Source organism: Bacillus rossius, chromosome 8 (genome assembly GCF_032445375.1).
Source record: "Bacillus rossius redtenbacheri isolate Brsri chromosome 8, Brsri_v3, whole genome shotgun sequence".
Taxonomy (NCBI): Eukaryota; Metazoa; Arthropoda; class Insecta; order Phasmatodea; family Bacillidae; genus Bacillus; species Bacillus rossius.
Genome location: NC_086336.1, coordinates 55089388 through 55108479, shown reverse-complemented (window position 1 = coordinate 55108479; position 19092 = coordinate 55089388). Strand labels below are relative to the sequence as shown.

Here is a 19092-nt window from a genome sequence, read left to right as displayed (position 1 = left end):
GGCTCCAGGAATGCCTGGTTGAGTTAAAAAATTTTTTAATGCTTGTGTGAACACTGATAGGATGAAAATTACAAGTACTACATATATTGTTAACAGAATTGACAAGAAACATAAAACGTTATGCAATTTGCTCAGATCATGCAGTTAAGGACACAATAATGTTTACAGTTTTTAAATTTTTAGTTAAACAAAATTATTTGCCTCCAGACACTTAGATTCTTTCATTGACCTTGGATGGAAGTGCTATATTATTTTATTTATAGTTAAAAACTGGTCTGGCTGGATAAAAATATTTAAGTATCTATACAATCTATGTCATGCCTTCACATTAAAAAAATTATTTATTATTTTTCCCTGAAAATATAACACAACATCGGAAATTCATCACTGTCAACAAATGTTCAAAATTAATTTCAAAACATATCCTGGTTTAGATCAGTTAAAACTATCAAAAAATAAGACAAGTAATTTTACATTTAAACTTTTTCTAGACTAAAAAAAATTACTCTTACAGGAATTCTAAAGAATACATATCAGCTTTTAAAACATCTGAGAATCATTAGCCTCCAAATAGTGATAATACATGTCAGGTGTGAAAATGAAATATATAAACGAGAATAACTTAACTATTTATTTATTTGTATTGTAAAATACAACACCACAATGTAGAAAAGACTAGACAAAAATAGATGGAAGTACAATTATTTTAGTAACAAATTTAATATTTTGGACAGACCAAAATACATTACAGTAGGTACTTTTAAATTATTTACACACACGCCCAACAAACACACAAAATAACACTTATTTCATAAGTACAAAACTTCGAAATATGTGAAAAATATTTAATGGAGTAGAGTGTTACCCTGAGTATTTAACAACAGTTTCGAGTACCAAATAATTTTCTTGAGCATTGCTGGAGGGAACACATACATTTTTAAAAGTTTTTTTTATTTTTTTTTTTTTATTAATTATCACCTGGCAGTGTTCTTATGTGGTCCATGCACTGTTTTGGATCGCCTGTGAAAAATTTTTCTGCGAAGTATCATCCTCTGCAACAGGAAAAAATAACCACAGTTAGCATTATAATTGTTTTACTACGAAACAAAAAAAATAATATTTGAGTTAGGCCAATAAAATCCTCAAAGATCAACCAAATCCAAATATTCAAATGGTTCGATTAGCAAGGAAAAAGATTTAAGAGAAACATTAGCGGAAATAAAGAAAACAAAAAAAATTTCAACACTGATAATCTCTGAAGTTTACTAGGTCAATTAGTTTCTTTATACCTATCCTGCTGCACTTTTAACAATTAATATAAATGTTTGTCTCGTGGCATTAGTATTGTCTGTGTTTGGTGATTGGTTGAGTTTCTTTCAGCTACATGTCTTCTGTCAGCACACCAATCACAATTGTTCAGTGTGGAAACAAACAAGTCCTGAATGGCCCAGTCAAAGAAACAGTTTCTCTTGCAGACGGCTGCCAATTACAGGGAAGAAACCATTTGTTAGGGCATACCATATTGATATCTAATGGACATTCTAATTTTTTTTCTTCGCAAAAAAGGACCTGCCCCCACCCATTGGTAACTGAAATATTTTCATCCGCTGATATAGAATGTCCTGCTGGGAAATCTCCAGCCAATAGCAGCTCTGTGTGTAAATGATAGGCCTCAGTCGATAACCATCATTAATCCACGGAACAGACTGTGTGATCATATTGTAGGCCCGTGCGAAGCTTCGACTGAGCGAATAAATCAGAGAATTATTTTTTTTAATACTCTATTTGACTTCGCCAGAAAATCTGTTATTCGTTTTACTCGGGGGCTTCGGACGTGATGCAAAGGCTTCGCCTTTGTCGCAAAGTTAAAACGTTGGAAACCTGGGATTTGCTTGTGAAAATACCTATTTAGCTTTTTTATTGTGTTGTATACATTCTGCTCGAGTGAAGTTGGGCACTTAAAAAATTCGAAAGAATATTATTCATGATTTTTCTATAAATTTATTGAATTATGTTATATATGTATGTATAGCCCAATTGAGTAATCATTTAATCAGTTAAAATATTAAAAAAATGTTTAATGAATATTTTTTTTTTTCACTTCAATCCTGTGTTTAAAAGATGTACTCGTAGCAAAGTTTCGGCAGAGAACAACGTTTGTACGGGAGCCGAGCCGGTAGCCGCGGTGTAGCGTCGGATTCGCCGCAACTTTGCTGTGTTTATTAACAATTTAATTGATTCTTGTTAACCTAATTGGTTCTGCTGTTAACGTGTTCATTAATCAGTTCTTTTTTGTGGCCTAATAAAACGCCAATGTTTAAATAATTATGTTAGTATGTCATCAAATACCATTCCTCAATCCTTGCCATGCTATATGGCCTCCCTCCTCGTATCCAAGCTTTAGGCTTTCAGCGGGGCCTTTGAATATATATACTGTATAGAAGTCGCGAGTGGATAGAATTTACTCTACGTTTTTCAGAAGCGTAAGATGAGCAGCTTGGGAACTTCACCGCTGCAGTGCGCCGCCGTAACGCCCTGTATCGTCTTAGGTTGTTATTTACACGTTAGAGCGCAGCACTGTCGCCTACTGTCATTCCCCGCACCACCCCACCCAACATTCACTGCAGCTCAAGGTCGTTCAACGGGAGGTGGAAGGGGTGTTTGAAGAGTTCGACACTTGTCCGCTAGGGACCACCACAAGTCGATGCCCTAGAGATGGTGCGATTGCGGCGGTGAATTAACCAACTACCTCAAAACTGTACTAGAAATTTTAACCTGGGCTGGCGACTTCTATACAGTAAACTAGATAATGCCCGGCATGCGTTGCAATGCCTCAATCAATTTTTTTTTGTAATTTTTTAAACGTATACTAAGCATCTCTCTTTATCTCTCTAATTCTCTATCTCTCTATGTATATCTCTATAACTCTCTCTATCTTTCTATTTATATCTCTATCTCTATATATCTTTCTACATATATATCTCTATATATCTTTCTAGCGGTCCCGACAGACATTGTCCTGCCCAAATGTACATATGGCGGTAAGTTTTCTACGCTGGACATTTTGTATCTTCTCATTATACATACCCCTCCTCTTGGACACGCCACTGCCATTACCAAAAACCTTTCCCATGTTTACGCAGAAGGCAACAACAATGCAAAAGCCCGTTGCCATGGAGGCTAATTATCAACAATGCTTAGTTTTTTTTTGCTTTTAAAGCGTGTTTTTTTAGTTTTTTCTTAACTCAGAATCGAGATAAAATATCCATTTGTGAATCTAAACCATCCTCGAATCCCCGTGAACTCACACAAAAAATTTCATCAAAATCGGTCCAGCCGTCTAGGAGGAGTTCAGTGACATACACACGCACACAAGAAATATATATATAAAGATATATTCATGGGGGAGGGGGGGGGGCGGAGCAGGAGGAGAGGAGGGCCCACCTCGTGCTTGAGCGCCTGCCTGGACTGGTAGTCGAGCCGGGCCAGCTGCAGCCGCACCCACTCGGGGCTGTCGGGGATGGCCTCGTGCAGCACGTGTCGCACGGCCAGCAGCACGTGCTCCAGGCACACCAGCGCCAGCACCCACTCCACCGGCGAGGCGCGCGGCGCGAGCCCGCGCAGCTGCGGCGACATGCAGAGCAGCCCGCAGTTGGTCACGATGGACAGGGCGCCCAGCGCCTCGAACGCCCGCTGTCCCCCCCGGACGACAAGGCAAAAATTAATATCAACGCTACATTTTCTCAAGTTCACATTGCGTGCACCACAATGAAAAATTCCCCCTGATTTTAACAATTTCCCACAACAACAACAACAACATCAAATTGGTTGACTGTAAAGTCGGTTTACGGACGATAGTTTAACGTGACGTCATAACAAAACATTGATGAAATGATTGCATACTTTTATGAATAAAATTGAATAATTTTTATTGAATTATCACTATTTTGTATGGATACAAAAAAAGGAGTGAGAAATGAAATCTACAATTTAATTGATAAATTTACTTTTATTTGCACTCATTAATTCAAATATGTTTATTGCTTTAATGATCAGATTATTTTAACTATAACTTTTATACATGTTTGCTATTTAACTTCTTCCAATCTGTGTTATTCTGTTGAGGATAGGACGATGATAGGAAAAGTGGGAAACGAATGGGAGTGTTTCAAGTTTAATGTGCCTCAGAAAGTCAAATTGATGGTTGTTCCAATCGAGTGGAAGAGAGATAGATGCGGCGCAAGCGTACAATGAGCTTAACGGGACAATGAGCGTAATGGGACAATGAGTCATCCTTTTTCGTGCGTGCAGCCGGCGTTTATTGATTTATTAGACGTTGTCACGTCAAAAACTGGTATGTTTCTGTAATATTTCAGAAGCATTGCACAACCATTTCGGACCTTTTTTGGTTATGTTGTTGGAACATGCACCCATCAGACTGAATAAATTGGGGGTTAACATCCCACGGACATCGAGGGTCTTAAAAGATCATGAGGGGGGAATACGATGAGAAGGCATATTGATGGAATGAAAAGTTTTGGAGGAATTTGTAATGTCCCAAGTCTTTGTGGCAACATCCCACATGCGAAAAATATCCTCGGGTCTGACCCAGCTCTGGGAATCAACCATCATTGCCTCGCGTAATATTTCAGGAACATTACACATTACGTTTTGGTAACGTAGTGGAAACATGAAGTTTCAGACAGATGTGATTTTTTTTGGAAATATATCCATAGAATGTATTAATTAGGAGTTTACATCCCGTCGACATAAAAGGTCCTTAAAGATAATGAAGGGAGATGATATAAGAATGACATACTGATGGAATGAATTTTTGTGAGAATCCTTACTGCCCTGAAAACTCACTGGTTAATGGTACCATCCCATCCACAAAAAGTCCCCAGGTTTGACCCTTCCGAGAATCCACCATTCTGACCTTGTGCAATGTAACAGATACATTACAAATGCATCCATCTGAATCTTTGTGTGTTGTGTGTAGGTTATATAACATCAAAAAAAATTATAATAAGTACTTTTTTTTGACAAAACACATGAGTACATATTAAACCTTTTTACAAGCATTATGTTTCATAAGTGTTTCCACAAGTACAATATACGTAGCTATTTTCTACATAATTTTACACATACATACTTTTATGCAGGAAAATGGTGTTTGCAAGTTTATTTTAAGAATTTGCTGTTAAGAAAATTTTAACGGAATAAAATGGTGCGCGATAACAAAATTGATTCACATTCAAGGGGACCCAGTTACAAATCCTGATCTCACCATTCTGATTTTTGATTTTCGTGGTTTTCTTAAATAACTCCTGGCAAATGCTTGGACGGTTCTCTTACAATGGGGACAGATTCCTGTCCCAATATTCACAATTTGTGTTATCACATGCTACCTTCTGTATTTACTTCACAATGACAATAATTAAAATTAATAAAAATAAAATTAGCTAAATTTAAATACCATTAAATGTTTATTAGTCCCTGTTATTTGATATGTAAAGTATATAAAAAAATAGAATCAATATACAGTATTGCAATGGGTGGATATACTAATTCTCCTTTCGCATGGAATTAATTAGCTAAAATTTAATAGGCTTAAATGTAGTTCAGCACAATGCTTCTGTTTCCTTCAATGTGACAAAAAGTACCCAAGTTACAGAGCCATACACTGTGGTGGGGTGAGGGGAAATGGGGTGCCGTATTTTCCCCTCCTGTATTGAAATCCTTAAAAATATATTTTTTCCACCAACACATGGAAAGAATTTGAAAGCTTGAAATGAAATTCTGCGTAAGCTTTTGCCTATGTAGAGTGAGTAATTACAAGTACTTTGTGTATATTAGAAGTTTTCGTTAGTGGTACCTGCCAAGCTCCAGTGTTTTTCACCCTTCTGGCCGAGGGCCTTTGGTAGAGTCGACACAACTTGAAGGCATCTGCTCGGATCTCCAAAACGTTGTTGAAGACTGCCCAAAATGCTGCCATTGGGTACACAGAAGAAAACAAGATCACGTAGCCAAATTGGATGAACATCTCCAAATAGTCATCATATGTGCCCTGTGAAACATAACAAAACAAAACGTTTAATTTTGGAATTCTTAATTTGATGCTTGTACATTTCCAATTTGTGCAATCATATTATGCACTACTTAAATGAGCATTAGAATTTATATGCATTTTACTCAACCAAAAAAGTGCCGCTAAAACACATCCTTGATAAAAAAAAAATGTATAGCCCTATGACATAATATTATGTAATATCATAATCCTTTTCAATTGTGCACCTATGAAGAAGGCTTTATTGGCACACACTCCCTTCTCTATCAGATATACGTAGTATTAAATTATTTGAACTGTAATTCATTATCAATTCTTCTAAACTTGAAACCTTTAACCTATTTAATGTGGGCAGGTTTTTAATAGTGATTTAATGACCACTGGAAAGTGTGGCTGGACCTAAAGAGTGATTCAGAGCTGAATCTATGAATTTAACAAAAGTTATTTAACTATTTATTTTTTCTGAAAATTAAGATAAAAGATAATTTTCCACTATTGTCTTAAAGAAAGTGTTTCATATTCATATCTATATAAAGTTTTGTAGGTAATAAACTTCAATGCTATGCAGGAATTTTTTTTTGACAGAATAAGTGTTCACATATGCAACTACATGCCTCTCAACCTACTATCAATATATATATTACTTATATTAAGGGTGTACTGTTTAAGACACCATTCATTTGAAATGGTTTATGTGACTATAACCATAAATAATCGTTAATGGTCAAATTCAATAACTAATCAGTAAGTAATCAGTTTCTGCATGCTCAGGCTGGTAAAAATTGTTTTGAGTTATTTATTACATGCTAATAAATAATAATCATTGCTAAGTATTGAAATAAGAATTTAACTTATACATATAATTTTATTTTTACATGCTCTAACATTTTGCATCTATTTATTTATTATTTTCTTATTCAGTTAATATATTTACTTATTTATTTAATGAAATTAGTTATTTATTTAATATTTATACTTGTACATTTTTATAATAATAATTATTTTTTTATATTTACTTTTTTTATTTATATTTATTTTAATATTAATTTATTTTAATTTAATTATTTATTCGTCCATTCCATTGAGCCTTTATTCATAAGGCTATGGAACAAATCAGTTGTACACCCAACAGCATACTAAAATAAATGTGAGACATTGAGAAACTGAAATATACTTTTTCAAAAAAATAATATTTACATACCCTTAAAAGATAACATGTATCAGAATTTTTTACATTTAGTTCATACAGATTAAAAAAATATATTTTGGATACACACACAGGATTCTCATTATCAGTGAAATAATCAGCTGCAATCGATTTACAATAGCAAGCATTATACAAGGGGTTTTGTTATCGGTACACAACTTACGTATAAAGGGGACATTTCGCATACCCCTATATCCAGGGCCGGCGCGTCCACATAGGCAAACTAGGCAACCGCCTAGGGCGCCAAGTAGCTGGGGGGGAGGGGAGGGGGGGGGGGGGGGGCCGTGCGGCACGACACATAAACAGCTGATATACAACATGTTTTAACGATTATTGAAAACCAGATGAAAATGGGATTTTTTTGTAACAGCAGTTTAGAATGTTCACATTGATATAAGTATAATCATTTAAAGTCCACGGTGACCTGTTTATGATTTGTAATAGTAATAAGTAAAAAAGTAAAAAAAAAAAAAACACAAGCCTGCTTACATTTTTGATTGTTGACAAAATCTTAGGATTACGTGATGTATTTTGAGGCAAAGAAGATTTTTTTTGGGGTGTCCAGCCGGGGGGGGGGGGGGGGGGGGGGAATTCGGCGTTAAGGTTTTTCGCTAGGGCGCCAATTGACCTTGCACCGGCCCTGCCCAGGGGCATAGCCAGGGTGGGGGGGGTTTATGGGTTCAAACCCCCCCGCCTTAGCACCAAATCTTTAATTAATTTCTTATTCATCACTCAAACAAATTTCATATTAAAATTAATAAAATTTTTACCATTACAATATTTAAATTTAAGTACCGAAAACTGCTAAAATAGCACTATTTTACACCTTAAAATCCAAATTTTCCCGGGGGAGGACCCCCCACTTTAATACGGGGTGGGGGGGGGGGGTGGGAGCATGCTTCTTAACACCCCCCATACACAAATCCTGGCTATGCCACCGGCCCTGCCTACATCATCACACAATGCTCAATAGCAAAAGGAGAGTCGCTACCTCGTAGTTGTCCATCTCCAGCTCAACGGCGGTCTGGGCGACGCGGGGGTCGTCAGCGTCCAGCAGCCCCACGTGGGCCAGTGCGCCCCCCTTCGCGACCTCCCCCTCCGCCCCCTTAGCCCGGGGCTGGCGGTCCCTGTGCAGGTCGTGCCCCGGCTCCGCGGGGGGCAGCCCCAGGATCGTGTCCAGCTCCAGCAGCCGCAGCAGCTGCACGGCGCGAGACACCAGCGCCGACATCTACGCGGGCACAAGACACATGTGTCGAGCCCCCTCGTCGTCGCACGCTTGGGGGGGGGGTCACCTGTCCACCGAGAGCTTCCCCGAGGCGTTGAATATGTATACTGTATAGAAGTCGCGAGTGGATAGGATTTACTTTACGTTTTTCAGAAGCGTATGACGAGCAGCTTGGGAACTTCACCGCTGCAGTGCGCTGCCGTAACGCCCTGTATCCGTCTTAGGTTGTTATTTACACGTCAGAGCGCAGCACTGTCGCCCGCTGTCATTCCCCCGCACCCCACCACAAATCATTCACTGCAGCTCGAGGACGTTCAACGGGAGGGGGGAAGGGGGTGTTTGAAGAGTTCGACACTTGTCCGCTAGGGACCACCACAAGTCGATGCCCTAGAGATGGTGGCGATTGCGGCGGTGAATTAACCAACTACCTCAAAACCGTATTAGAAATTTTAACCTGGGCTGGCAACTTCTATACAGAATATATATTCAAAGCCCGAGGCAGCGGGAAGGTACGGCTGAAGCGTCAACGTGTTTCATCGCATAACTGTCGCACATTTTACACTAAAAATCAAGTTCGGAAAAGTAGGGTTGCGTCTTTTATGAGAAATTTTTTTTTTGTTAGGTAATGTTATTCATAAAAACCAAACCCCATTCCTGGAAAGTACGTTCATTTAAAAATTAAGAGTATACAAAAAGCACGCCAAACAATTTGAATTAATAAATCATGCAATGAAAACATCTCTTCAAATTTAAATGGAAAAAAAAATAATCTGTGACCCGAATGCGAGCCTGAACACGTAACTATCGTCATAGTAGTACACACTTACCAAGGGAAGAGTGCGAGCCACCAAATGTAGTTAACTCGGCACTAGACAAGAGAGTGCGTGTTGCATGCAATCGGTGAGATGTCGATATTCGACTACGTGTGTGCGCACTAGCGCTGGCTACATTGTTATAAGCGGTACACCGCGGCGATGCACACGAACAGACATAGGTTATAACATTTAAAAACGTCTTTAAAAGCAAATGTACACATCAGACAACTTCGTATTTCCGTTAATTAAATAAGTAAGTGATATTGTCCGAATAAATATTACATTTATATTTTAAAATACAAAGTCTTATACTGAAAAAATACTACCTACACAAAGTGCTCCGAACCTTATAGCGGGACCAAAAACATCATTCGACATTTACGCAGGAGGTTTTAATTTTTTATCCAAATTTGGACGTCCTAAAATATCGGTGCTACGATTATGCGCGTGCGACGATTATACGATAAAACAGGGTACGACCTGCATGTCAGCAGCACGGAGATGCGAGAGCCTAGTTTTGGAAACCAACCACAGAAAAACAGAATCTCCCTGACAGCAGGCGCAAACAACGTCACACCAAAGAACAGACAACAATGCACTCGACAGTCAAGAGAACAAGCATGTTCTATACCCGCAAATACCGTGGTAGGAAACTACTGAGTACTTCACCATCACAGGAAAAAAATAGTTGCAGACACCAACCACAGAAATCAAGACTTAAATCACAGCAGTCACAAATGACGTCACAACACAAAACGGACTACAGCACACTTGAGAGAGAACCATCTTGCCGTAAGCTCATTTCATTATAGACCCGCAAATCTTACGGTAGGTTCTTCGCAAGCAGAGAGATGCTAGGTTTCGGAACGAACCTACAAAATCGAGACTTCTTTACGGCAGGCATAAATGACTTCACAATACAGGACGATACACAACACTCTCTACAGAGAATAATCTTGCAGTAATTTTATTTCATCACATTCTCTGTCTAAAATACTATACCTGCATATCTCATGATATTAAAAAAGAAAAAAAGATAGAAGGGGCAAAATACCTTGCTAGTTATTTACTGTCACAAATCTATAAATTTTATTTAATTGTGTTTAATAGAGAAGCAGATTACAGCAAAAACTGAACTGAAATAGAATACATGAAAATTGCACCAATCCCCTTGAGTGGAAATAGCGACAGATGTTTTCATACTGTACTAACATAGAATATGTTAAAGGCCAAGCAATTTTCGCAGAAAATCGGCAGCTAGAGAGCAAAGGTAGAGAGAGTGACTTCATTGATCTTGAACTTACCTTCTTGCCATACTGCTTTAAGAGGAGTGGTAAAAGAGCCTCCTGAAAGTTGTTGATTGCTTGCAGAACTATCAGCATAATCGCCAGTTGCTAAACAGACAACATAAAAATCAGTGACACACAACCTTTGAAAGCAAAATATTTACCAAGTTCTTCAGTTAATCCAAATCTAGTTAAATTTTTTCCAAGCAAAGAACACACAGTAGTATTACTTTAAATCAGTTGCACCCTAGAATGAGCACCTAGAAGATTTCTGGGTGCATCCTGTAGTATTCTAGAGAAATTTATGCCCACATATAAAATAAATATAGTTACTCCATTATATTATTTCATTTTGGATATACCACACTTTTTATTAACACATAATTATTATGTGATTTGCTCAAAAAATGATTTAGTTCAGTATGGTGCCGTAATCACTCTTTACTGGTTGTAAATAAACAAGCCTTGAGTTGACCACTACAATATATATCTGTGAGGCATTAATTATCATAACATATTTCTCAAAAATTTGTTTATGATACACCTGCAATTATATGCAAGACATGAGAAACACAGCTCTAAATAATGGACTAACTAAGAACCCATTTTCATTGTAAATACTGTTTAGGTTAAGCATAAATTTTTGATACACAAAACACTTTGCTGATAATGAACTTACACTTCTCAACATGTCCATGTCCCGAATGTAGAAGGCAATGTAGAACAGTGACATGAAGTTGTTCACAAACTCAAAAAGGACAAGTTTGGTCACTCGGTGCCTGTCAAACTGTGACTGTGTCCGATGGTTCTCTGGAAAAAAAAAAAAAAACTTAGCAAGATTTTTCTTTTCTTTATTGGTATTAAAGGTAATAGAAGTGCAATTTCGATATCGAAAATTAAAAAGATTACTGCAATCAAAAAGAATTTCAAATGAAAAAGGAACAGGTGGTGATGATTTAGGATCAAATCAGTATTCAAAGGATATAATTATTTTCACTTTCCACCCAATATAATATGGGGAAACTATTAGGTAGAGAAAAATTTGTAGAATGAATGGGAAAAATAACTAGGCTCACAATAATTAAATAAAAAATTAAGATACTTATCAAATAAAAGAATTTAAAGTTTTAAGTCCGAAATCTTTCCCAAAACTGACTAAGATTGTAGTTGGTGTAAGACTTGCAGAAGTGTTTTCCTCTTATACTTGAGGGCCCCGCCAACTCGGGCACACATAAGATGCGCAGAGCTTCAGAAAAAATCTACGTATCTCAGGATATCCGAGTGGGGTCTGTTCCTGGATTTTGTTTTCGAACTGTATTTCAAGTCAAATGAAAAAGATTCAAAGCGTGAGTTTTTAGAATAATTTTTAGGCTTGACACATAGTGATACATATTCTCAAAAACATTCTAGGGATCTTTTGTTGCACTTCCTTTATCTTCTTTTCTTGCCTATATAATGTTATTTGTTATTGCTCAAATATAATAGTTCACCCATGAACTACGAGACGACTGCGCGCCAGTCTAGAGGAGACACCGCGCTAGAAGCACCTGTGAGCGTCGCACTTATCATCCCGCCTCACTAATACACAAATACACCCCTGACTAGGCAGACCCCTTAAAGCCAGTCCATAAAGGAATCTCCTACACAATCGTGGGTGGATGAAGTTACAGAGTTTATAATATGTGGTACTATCCTCGAGAGATAGGATGTTCTCCAATCGGATCACTGGTTTTTTTAGTTGGCTGATGCATGCTACACTAAGGTCTTCTATGAGCACTATCTAGCACCAAGGCGAGCTCTTTGTGTCGGCAGACAAAACACCAAGGACATAATGAAATTGTATAACCTTTTCACTCTCACATTAAAATGCCATTTTTTTTAATACTTGGGGTTTCTCTCATCAGGAAAAGAAACGGCCATGCTTTGAATGATTTTGGAAAAAGCTTGGGAAATTAAATTGAGGATAGTTGGACCAGTTTTCAAACACAGGTATTTTTGAATGAGAGCATACTTTTAAAAAATTAAGTTTGTCCAGTTGAGGTTCTCTTTCTTCTCCTCTGGAGTTGCTAAAGTCGAGGGCAAAATAGCCGGTTAGTTACCAAAAGAGCACTTTAGAGATACTTTTGTCTTAAAAAAAAAACACACACACACACACACGGTTGTCGCAGCAAAAGTCTTTTGAACTATATTTTTACCTTCAACGTATTATATATTACTATATTCAAATTATGTACCAATTTATTAAACAGTTTTTCACCTGTACACAATACTCAAAAATGAATTTTTCTTTAGCAAACATTGTAAATATTAGGTGAAATGCTATCACATTTTGTATTCAAAAAAATATGACATAGCTCAACCACTGAAACCAGCGATCTCAGCCACAAGCCCTATTCCCTCAATATGCTGGTTTCGTACGTGATATAAACACAATCACATCATTCAACAAACAAAACATGATTATATATTATAATTTTAACATTCTATTTTCTTTGGAGTGAATACAAAACACTGATAATAAGATAGCAAAAATACACACAGCATATAAAATTAGCTAAATCATATTTGTTACGACCCTCATGCAGCCGCAAATACAGTACAATTGTAGGAAGTTGACTATGTGTTTATCTCATATAAAGGAAATTAAGAAAGTTACATATTATTACCAAGAGTAAAGTCACATCTCGTATACAGCTGTATATACTAGCCGCCTTTACAAATTCAAGATTACGGTTATGGAGCGTGTCGTAGCCCGACATGTATACTATACATAATTACATAGTTACATTCTTAATCAACATTACAATTGCTTTCACATATAAGTCATTCATGTGACGTGCTCGAGCTTCTTGTATACTTAATAGCTTTCATAAAAAAAGTAACCAGAATGTAACTCAACATTAAACAAACATCAGCAGTTTGCCGAATCTAAACAGTACCCTAGGGTGCTAATTTATTACGCGACCAAATTGATTGCAAGTAAACTCCATTTAAATTACGATAGAAAAGACTCTATGTATATTAGTCTAAAATGACATAGCAGACTAAACCAATGCATCATAAAAAGCCTGATCGAAATATCGCTCGGGCAACATGTTCATTAACTAGTACATAAAAGATAAAAGTTACATTCAAATCAATTTCTAAGGGCGTGCCGAAACGAATTAACTAGATAATCGTTCCTACGATCCGTACTCACGCTAAGTGCTGCCCAGACACCCAACTGCCATCACGACCTAACCAGACTATGTCATGTCAGTTACAAAGTTACGCCAGAGAAGAAGGAGCCAACCAAATTTACGAGCTTATATAAACTTGATGTGACGTCGGCGCATGCGCAGAGTGGACGGATCCAATTCAGGAGGGGTAAGGGAGACCTATAGGAGGGGATATCAATCTCTCATCCCGCAGCGGGCACTTCAAAATATCCGCCATTACGTCGGTCTGCCGGCTCACCACAAAACTCCTCATCAGGAGGTATAGCGTAAAGGGCATGACTAAAGTTACCCCAGGAGCATTATGAATCTGCCAATTCAATGCCTGCCATCATACCGCTTTCGATAAATTGAATGTCAAAAGTATGAAAAGTCAAAAAAGAGTTCTTCAAACGAAGAAGCCTGCGCAAATTAACTTGATGGATCATGGAAAAAAAAGTCATAAGCTGTTGAACATCGGAGAACCACTCAGCTTAATTGTAGGAGCATAACAAAAAAAGTTGAAGTTGAAAGGTTTTGACTCAATTTAAATTAATTTACTGACGAAAGTTTAATCACACTTACCCCATTCTGTGAGGTGAGTGGCCAGGCGGCGGTAATACATGTTCATGACGTAGACCAACCCGGTGTACACAACGCTGGGCAAGGTGACTAGCAAGTTGCCCATTCGCACGCCTCTTTCCCTCCGAGCCATCATGTACTCCTCGGTCCAGAAAGACAACAGCATCACGTAGAATGCGCCCAGCATACACAGAAACACTATGGGAAACGAAATGCAGTACATCTGAAACAACACGAGTGATGCTGAAAAGTTGACTTTCCTACATGCAAGTCAGTCACAGGGTTTTTAAAAAACTGCCCTATCACCACTCAAGCATACATTTATGTACGTAGTTGGAGAGAGAAAAGTGACAGAAATATATTATTTTACATCCAAAAAATTAATTTATTAGAAATATTAGACGGAAATACTGGAAATAGCTTTAACGAAACTAATAGTTTAAGGATTGGAAAGTTATAAAAAAAGAAATAAAAAAAATCATATTTGTTAAATAAAAAAAAAGGTGTTCTTTAATCAAAACATATTTTGTGTATATTATAAATGTATAAATATAGTCATGCTTACAGTTAATTTAATGAAGTAATAACTAATCATATCTGATGTTTGGTGAGATCAGCATGAAGGCTTTTTTTTTGTATCCTAGAAATTACCATGGTGAATCAATGAACGAGTATGGGTTAGCATCCCATCACCATCGGGGTTAATAGAGACCATGAGAGGTGATGAGATGAGTCTGGAGCATGGGCGGAATGAATGGGCATGGAGGAAAACGGGAGAATCCGAGAAAAGCCAATGGGATCACTGCAGAGTCCGCCACTTGTGAAAAACCCAGGTTTGACCTCTGCAGGAATCAAACCCCTGAATACCTTAGTGGGAGGTGAGTGATATGACCACTCTACTACCGTGACCCATATCAGCGTGGTGTGACTACAGCACACTAGGCGAGATGATTCTGCAATGGTTTGCTGTTGCCTTCTGCCCATGAGGAGGTGAAGGAACAACACAACATTCAGCTCTGGACCTGGGAAGGAACTCAATTTACAACTGAAAAACCCCCAGCCAGGCAAACTCACCAACTTGAATCTCTAAAAAGGGTGGAGGCTGGTAAAGGACTATACGATCTCTTGAAGTTTTAAAAAAAATACAAGTTCTTGGTGATGGCAGAATTTAATTTTGAGTGATGCAAGGACCTGGCATTAGAGATGTGAGTGGGAAAATGTTCTATATTGAAATTTTCCTTTTTTTCATTGCCAACATAGGTTTATGGTAATTTAAGATATGTTGATACATGTTATAAAATAATTTATTTATGCTAATAAGTAACAAAAAACTTTTCAGTTTTGCAGAAAATGGTTTGATAAAGTAACAAAAAAAAATCCTGATACTAACATCTCTACTCGAAGCACAAACCACGAAGTCAGCGATGCTGGTTTTACCATGTCAAAACTCATTTTTGTTGAAGTAGGTGTTTTGAATACAATAAAAATAATATTTATTTTAAAAACCCCATCCTGAAATAAATTTCTATATCTGCCACTGTATCTAACGGCTAAGCTAACAGTTCCAACTTGCCATGTATTATAATTATTTAATTTATTTTTAAAAAATGTTACATCGCATTTGCTGTATAGTGATGGGTAGCATGAAAGAAAGTTACTTATCTCTTAATACCCTTACTTATGAACTTATTCAGCTTACCCACTTACGAACTTAAAAAAATATGCTACAATGCATGGACAAAAATCTGTAGGATTCTCAGGGGTGGGGGCACATGGGATAGTGTTTTTCTTTCCCATTTCACAGTTACAATTTTGCAAGCACAAGTGGGCCACCTCAGCGAGCTGCTTTTTGATTCTACGGGGGTCTGGGCACCCTTACCCCCTCCCGGGATCGATGCCAATAATACAATGTGCATGATTCAAAGTGTACAAGAAAGGACTGTAATTTATCATGAGTCCAGAAACTAATAAGCCAACACAGGTTTAGTATTTTAACAGTATTCTAATGGAATGTTTTCATTCACAAGATATCCAATAAACCAGTTAATTTTTTTACACATAAAATTATCTATCAAGTATTACCATGCGGTAACACGGCAGTACGTACCCTGACATTTGTTTTCCAGCGAGGAAACTGAGGCTGTAATCTGCCGGTCACGGCGTCTATCCCCATCGTCCCGTGATAGTTTGGTCGAGGTTCGTCCAAACTCGTCATGCCAATTGTCCCCCACGCGAAGGCCAACTCACTGCACTTCCTTTTCCACGCCTGAAACAAAGCAGACATACAGGGATGCAACTGGAATAATTTTCACCCGGGGCAAGAACTCCTCTTGACAACCCGGTTTAATTTTTCAAAGCAACCAAACCAAAATTTTCCCGACAACACCTCATTTCGCCACTACATATTAATTCCACTTTTTGATTCAACTTAGATGGTAAATAAATAGATTTATCTGCAGTCATTTCATCCTTAATACATATAAAGTTGGATAGTATGCAAAAAAATACAAGCTTTTAAATATTTGACGACATACATGTATGTATCATTCAACACAAATTATTGAGTGCGTCTGCACTCCAACATTTTTAGGTAGGTTTCAAAGAAATAACTACCCATTGTAGCCATTACCATGGTGTGACTTTTGGACAATTTTAATACAGTTTTTCGATTCATGGTCCATAAACCCCAAAACTATCACCAACTCAAAAGTTGATATATGTATATATGTATGTATATGTATGTATATATATGTATATATGTATGTATATGTATATGTATATATATATATGTGTGTGTGTGTGTATATACACACAAACTAATCTATAGACTTAACATATATACTGTGTGTGTGCAGTGGCAAAGCCAGAATCTAACGAAGTTGGACATGGGGAGGGACAAACTAATCCTTTTTTTACACAGTTTTTTACTTCTTTTTAAACATAAAAAATTGAGATTGGAAAGATAAGAATGAATTCAGTTCTTGAAGCCCACTTTGGAATGCACCAGTCACTTTTGGAAGTTCTGTCCATTTCGAAGCATGAGATAAATACTGCAAGAACTTTACAATTAGACCAAGACTAGTTATATATATTATAAAAAAAAACCTACATTAAGTGACTGGTAAGAAAGAGGAACTTCAATAGCACTGACATCTTTAGTATTTTGAGCATTATTAAAAAGCCCAGTAAAATGTTTACAATTTTTGAGTGCTCATTTTTTAGTTAATAAATACCGATCTCACTACTTCCACCACCATTTCCCCTGTTTGATTCTTGTTGTTGGTGAATGACGCCACGGCTTACCTCTAGAAATATGGTGACCCACAGCACGTTGAATATGCAGAAGAAGGCGAGACTCTCTGTGGACAGGAACATATGGAGCAAGCCGAGCGTCATTGGCGCGATCAGGGCGGTCGTGTAGAAGCCCAGGAATGCGAAGTACAACGCTACGGCCTCGCCGAAATACAGACGAATCTCCTCTGCAAAACAGGGCGAGCTCACACTCTCAGCTCATCGGCACAACATGCACTCACCAGAGTTATCACGACTAGTCCAAGAAGACGGCAAGGGATGAAGGTAATCAAATCATTTCGAAAACTTGCTTAGTCGAGAGAAACTAAGGGCTCAGAGGGCAAATAATTTTGTTGGGTCCTCCTAATCTTTACCTAAAATACAACTTTTCAAATCCCACAACTAAAAAAAAAAAAAAAAAAGCAATTCACTTGTAATTTTAACCTACTATCAGGTTAAACACATGCATAAATAAATACCGGGCCTAGGGAATTTTTCCTCCTCGGCCCCCCTCCCCCCCCCCATCAATGACCCTGCTGGGGTATTAATAAATTTAAATAAATATAATTTTCAAACCTCTACAGAAACAGTCTTATAATCAAATAATTACTTTTAGGTAGGTAGCCTAAAACAAATGTCAAGGTCTTAGCCAGGATTTTGTCAAGGCGGGGATCCATTTTTTATAAATAAGGTTTCTTTATAATTTAATTTTAAAAGAAAATTTACTGTCACATTAAAAAGTAGAAAGAAATCTAACTTTCCATGCAGCAAAAAAAAAATTATTTTAGTTTTTACTTAATTTTTTTTAATACTTTGTTTTTAAGTCAATTGTTTGATGATTTTTTAAAATCAAGACATATTTAAATTATAATAATACTAGGAAACACAATTCTTGCCGCTTCCATCATGTATGAGCAATGTCAGGCTATAATAGGGAGGAAATACATTTTTGTAGCCCACTAAAGATTACGATCATACTTCTAAAAAAATCTCTTTGTTAACTTAAGTAGCTCAGTTGCTATGAATTTCTTATTCTATCTGTGCTTTTTTTTTAATTTCAAACCGTAGCTATGTCCTAGACACTACTTACCAAATTTTTTTTCTACAAGCCTTAGGTGTTTTACAGCTTACCTATTGGCTGGTACTCGAAAAACGAAGCGTACCACCGTCTACCGAGCTTGTCCAACGCCTCCTGGTCGTGAAGCGGGAACACTTTCTCAATTAGCTGCCACTGCACGCACATTTGCACTGAGGACAAACCATATCATGTAACCCAATTTGACAAAAAAATGATACACGTTCATATATACAGTGGTGGGATCCCTAATGATTTCAAAGTTTTGATTAATAGATATTAAAAAATTTGTTCCTTCAATCAAAAAGCCATTTATTCTTAAAAAAAATTGCATTTCAATTTTTATCAGT

At 37.2% G+C, this 19092-nt stretch overlaps 1 protein-coding gene across 6 annotated transcripts in view; it reads right to left on the bottom strand.

Moving 5' to 3' along the window:
- Positions 1 to 620: 620 nt before the first annotated feature.
- The window catches only part of LOC134534959 (anoctamin-10), a 46422-nt gene continuing 27950 nt past the window's right edge, over positions 621 to 19092 (bottom strand). For all 6 annotated transcript variants that reach the window (XM_063373713.1, XM_063373714.1, XM_063373715.1 and 3 more), the window contains 10 exons: positions 18799 to 18915; positions 17680 to 17855; positions 16484 to 16642; positions 14380 to 14599; positions 11280 to 11410; positions 10619 to 10708; positions 8266 to 8502; positions 5876 to 6067; positions 3445 to 3693; positions 621 to 1052 (listed from right to left, as the gene is read on the bottom strand). In XM_063373713.1, coding sequence (XP_063229783.1) covers positions 975 to 1052; positions 3445 to 3693; positions 5876 to 6067; positions 8266 to 8502; positions 10619 to 10708; positions 11280 to 11410; positions 14380 to 14599; positions 16484 to 16642; positions 17680 to 17855; positions 18799 to 18915 — 1649 coding nt within the window. In that variant the 3' untranslated portion in view covers positions 621 to 974. The remainder of the gene's footprint in view (positions 1053 to 3444; positions 3694 to 5875; positions 6068 to 8265; positions 8503 to 10618; positions 10709 to 11279; positions 11411 to 14379; positions 14600 to 16483; positions 16643 to 17679; positions 17856 to 18798; positions 18916 to 19092) is intronic.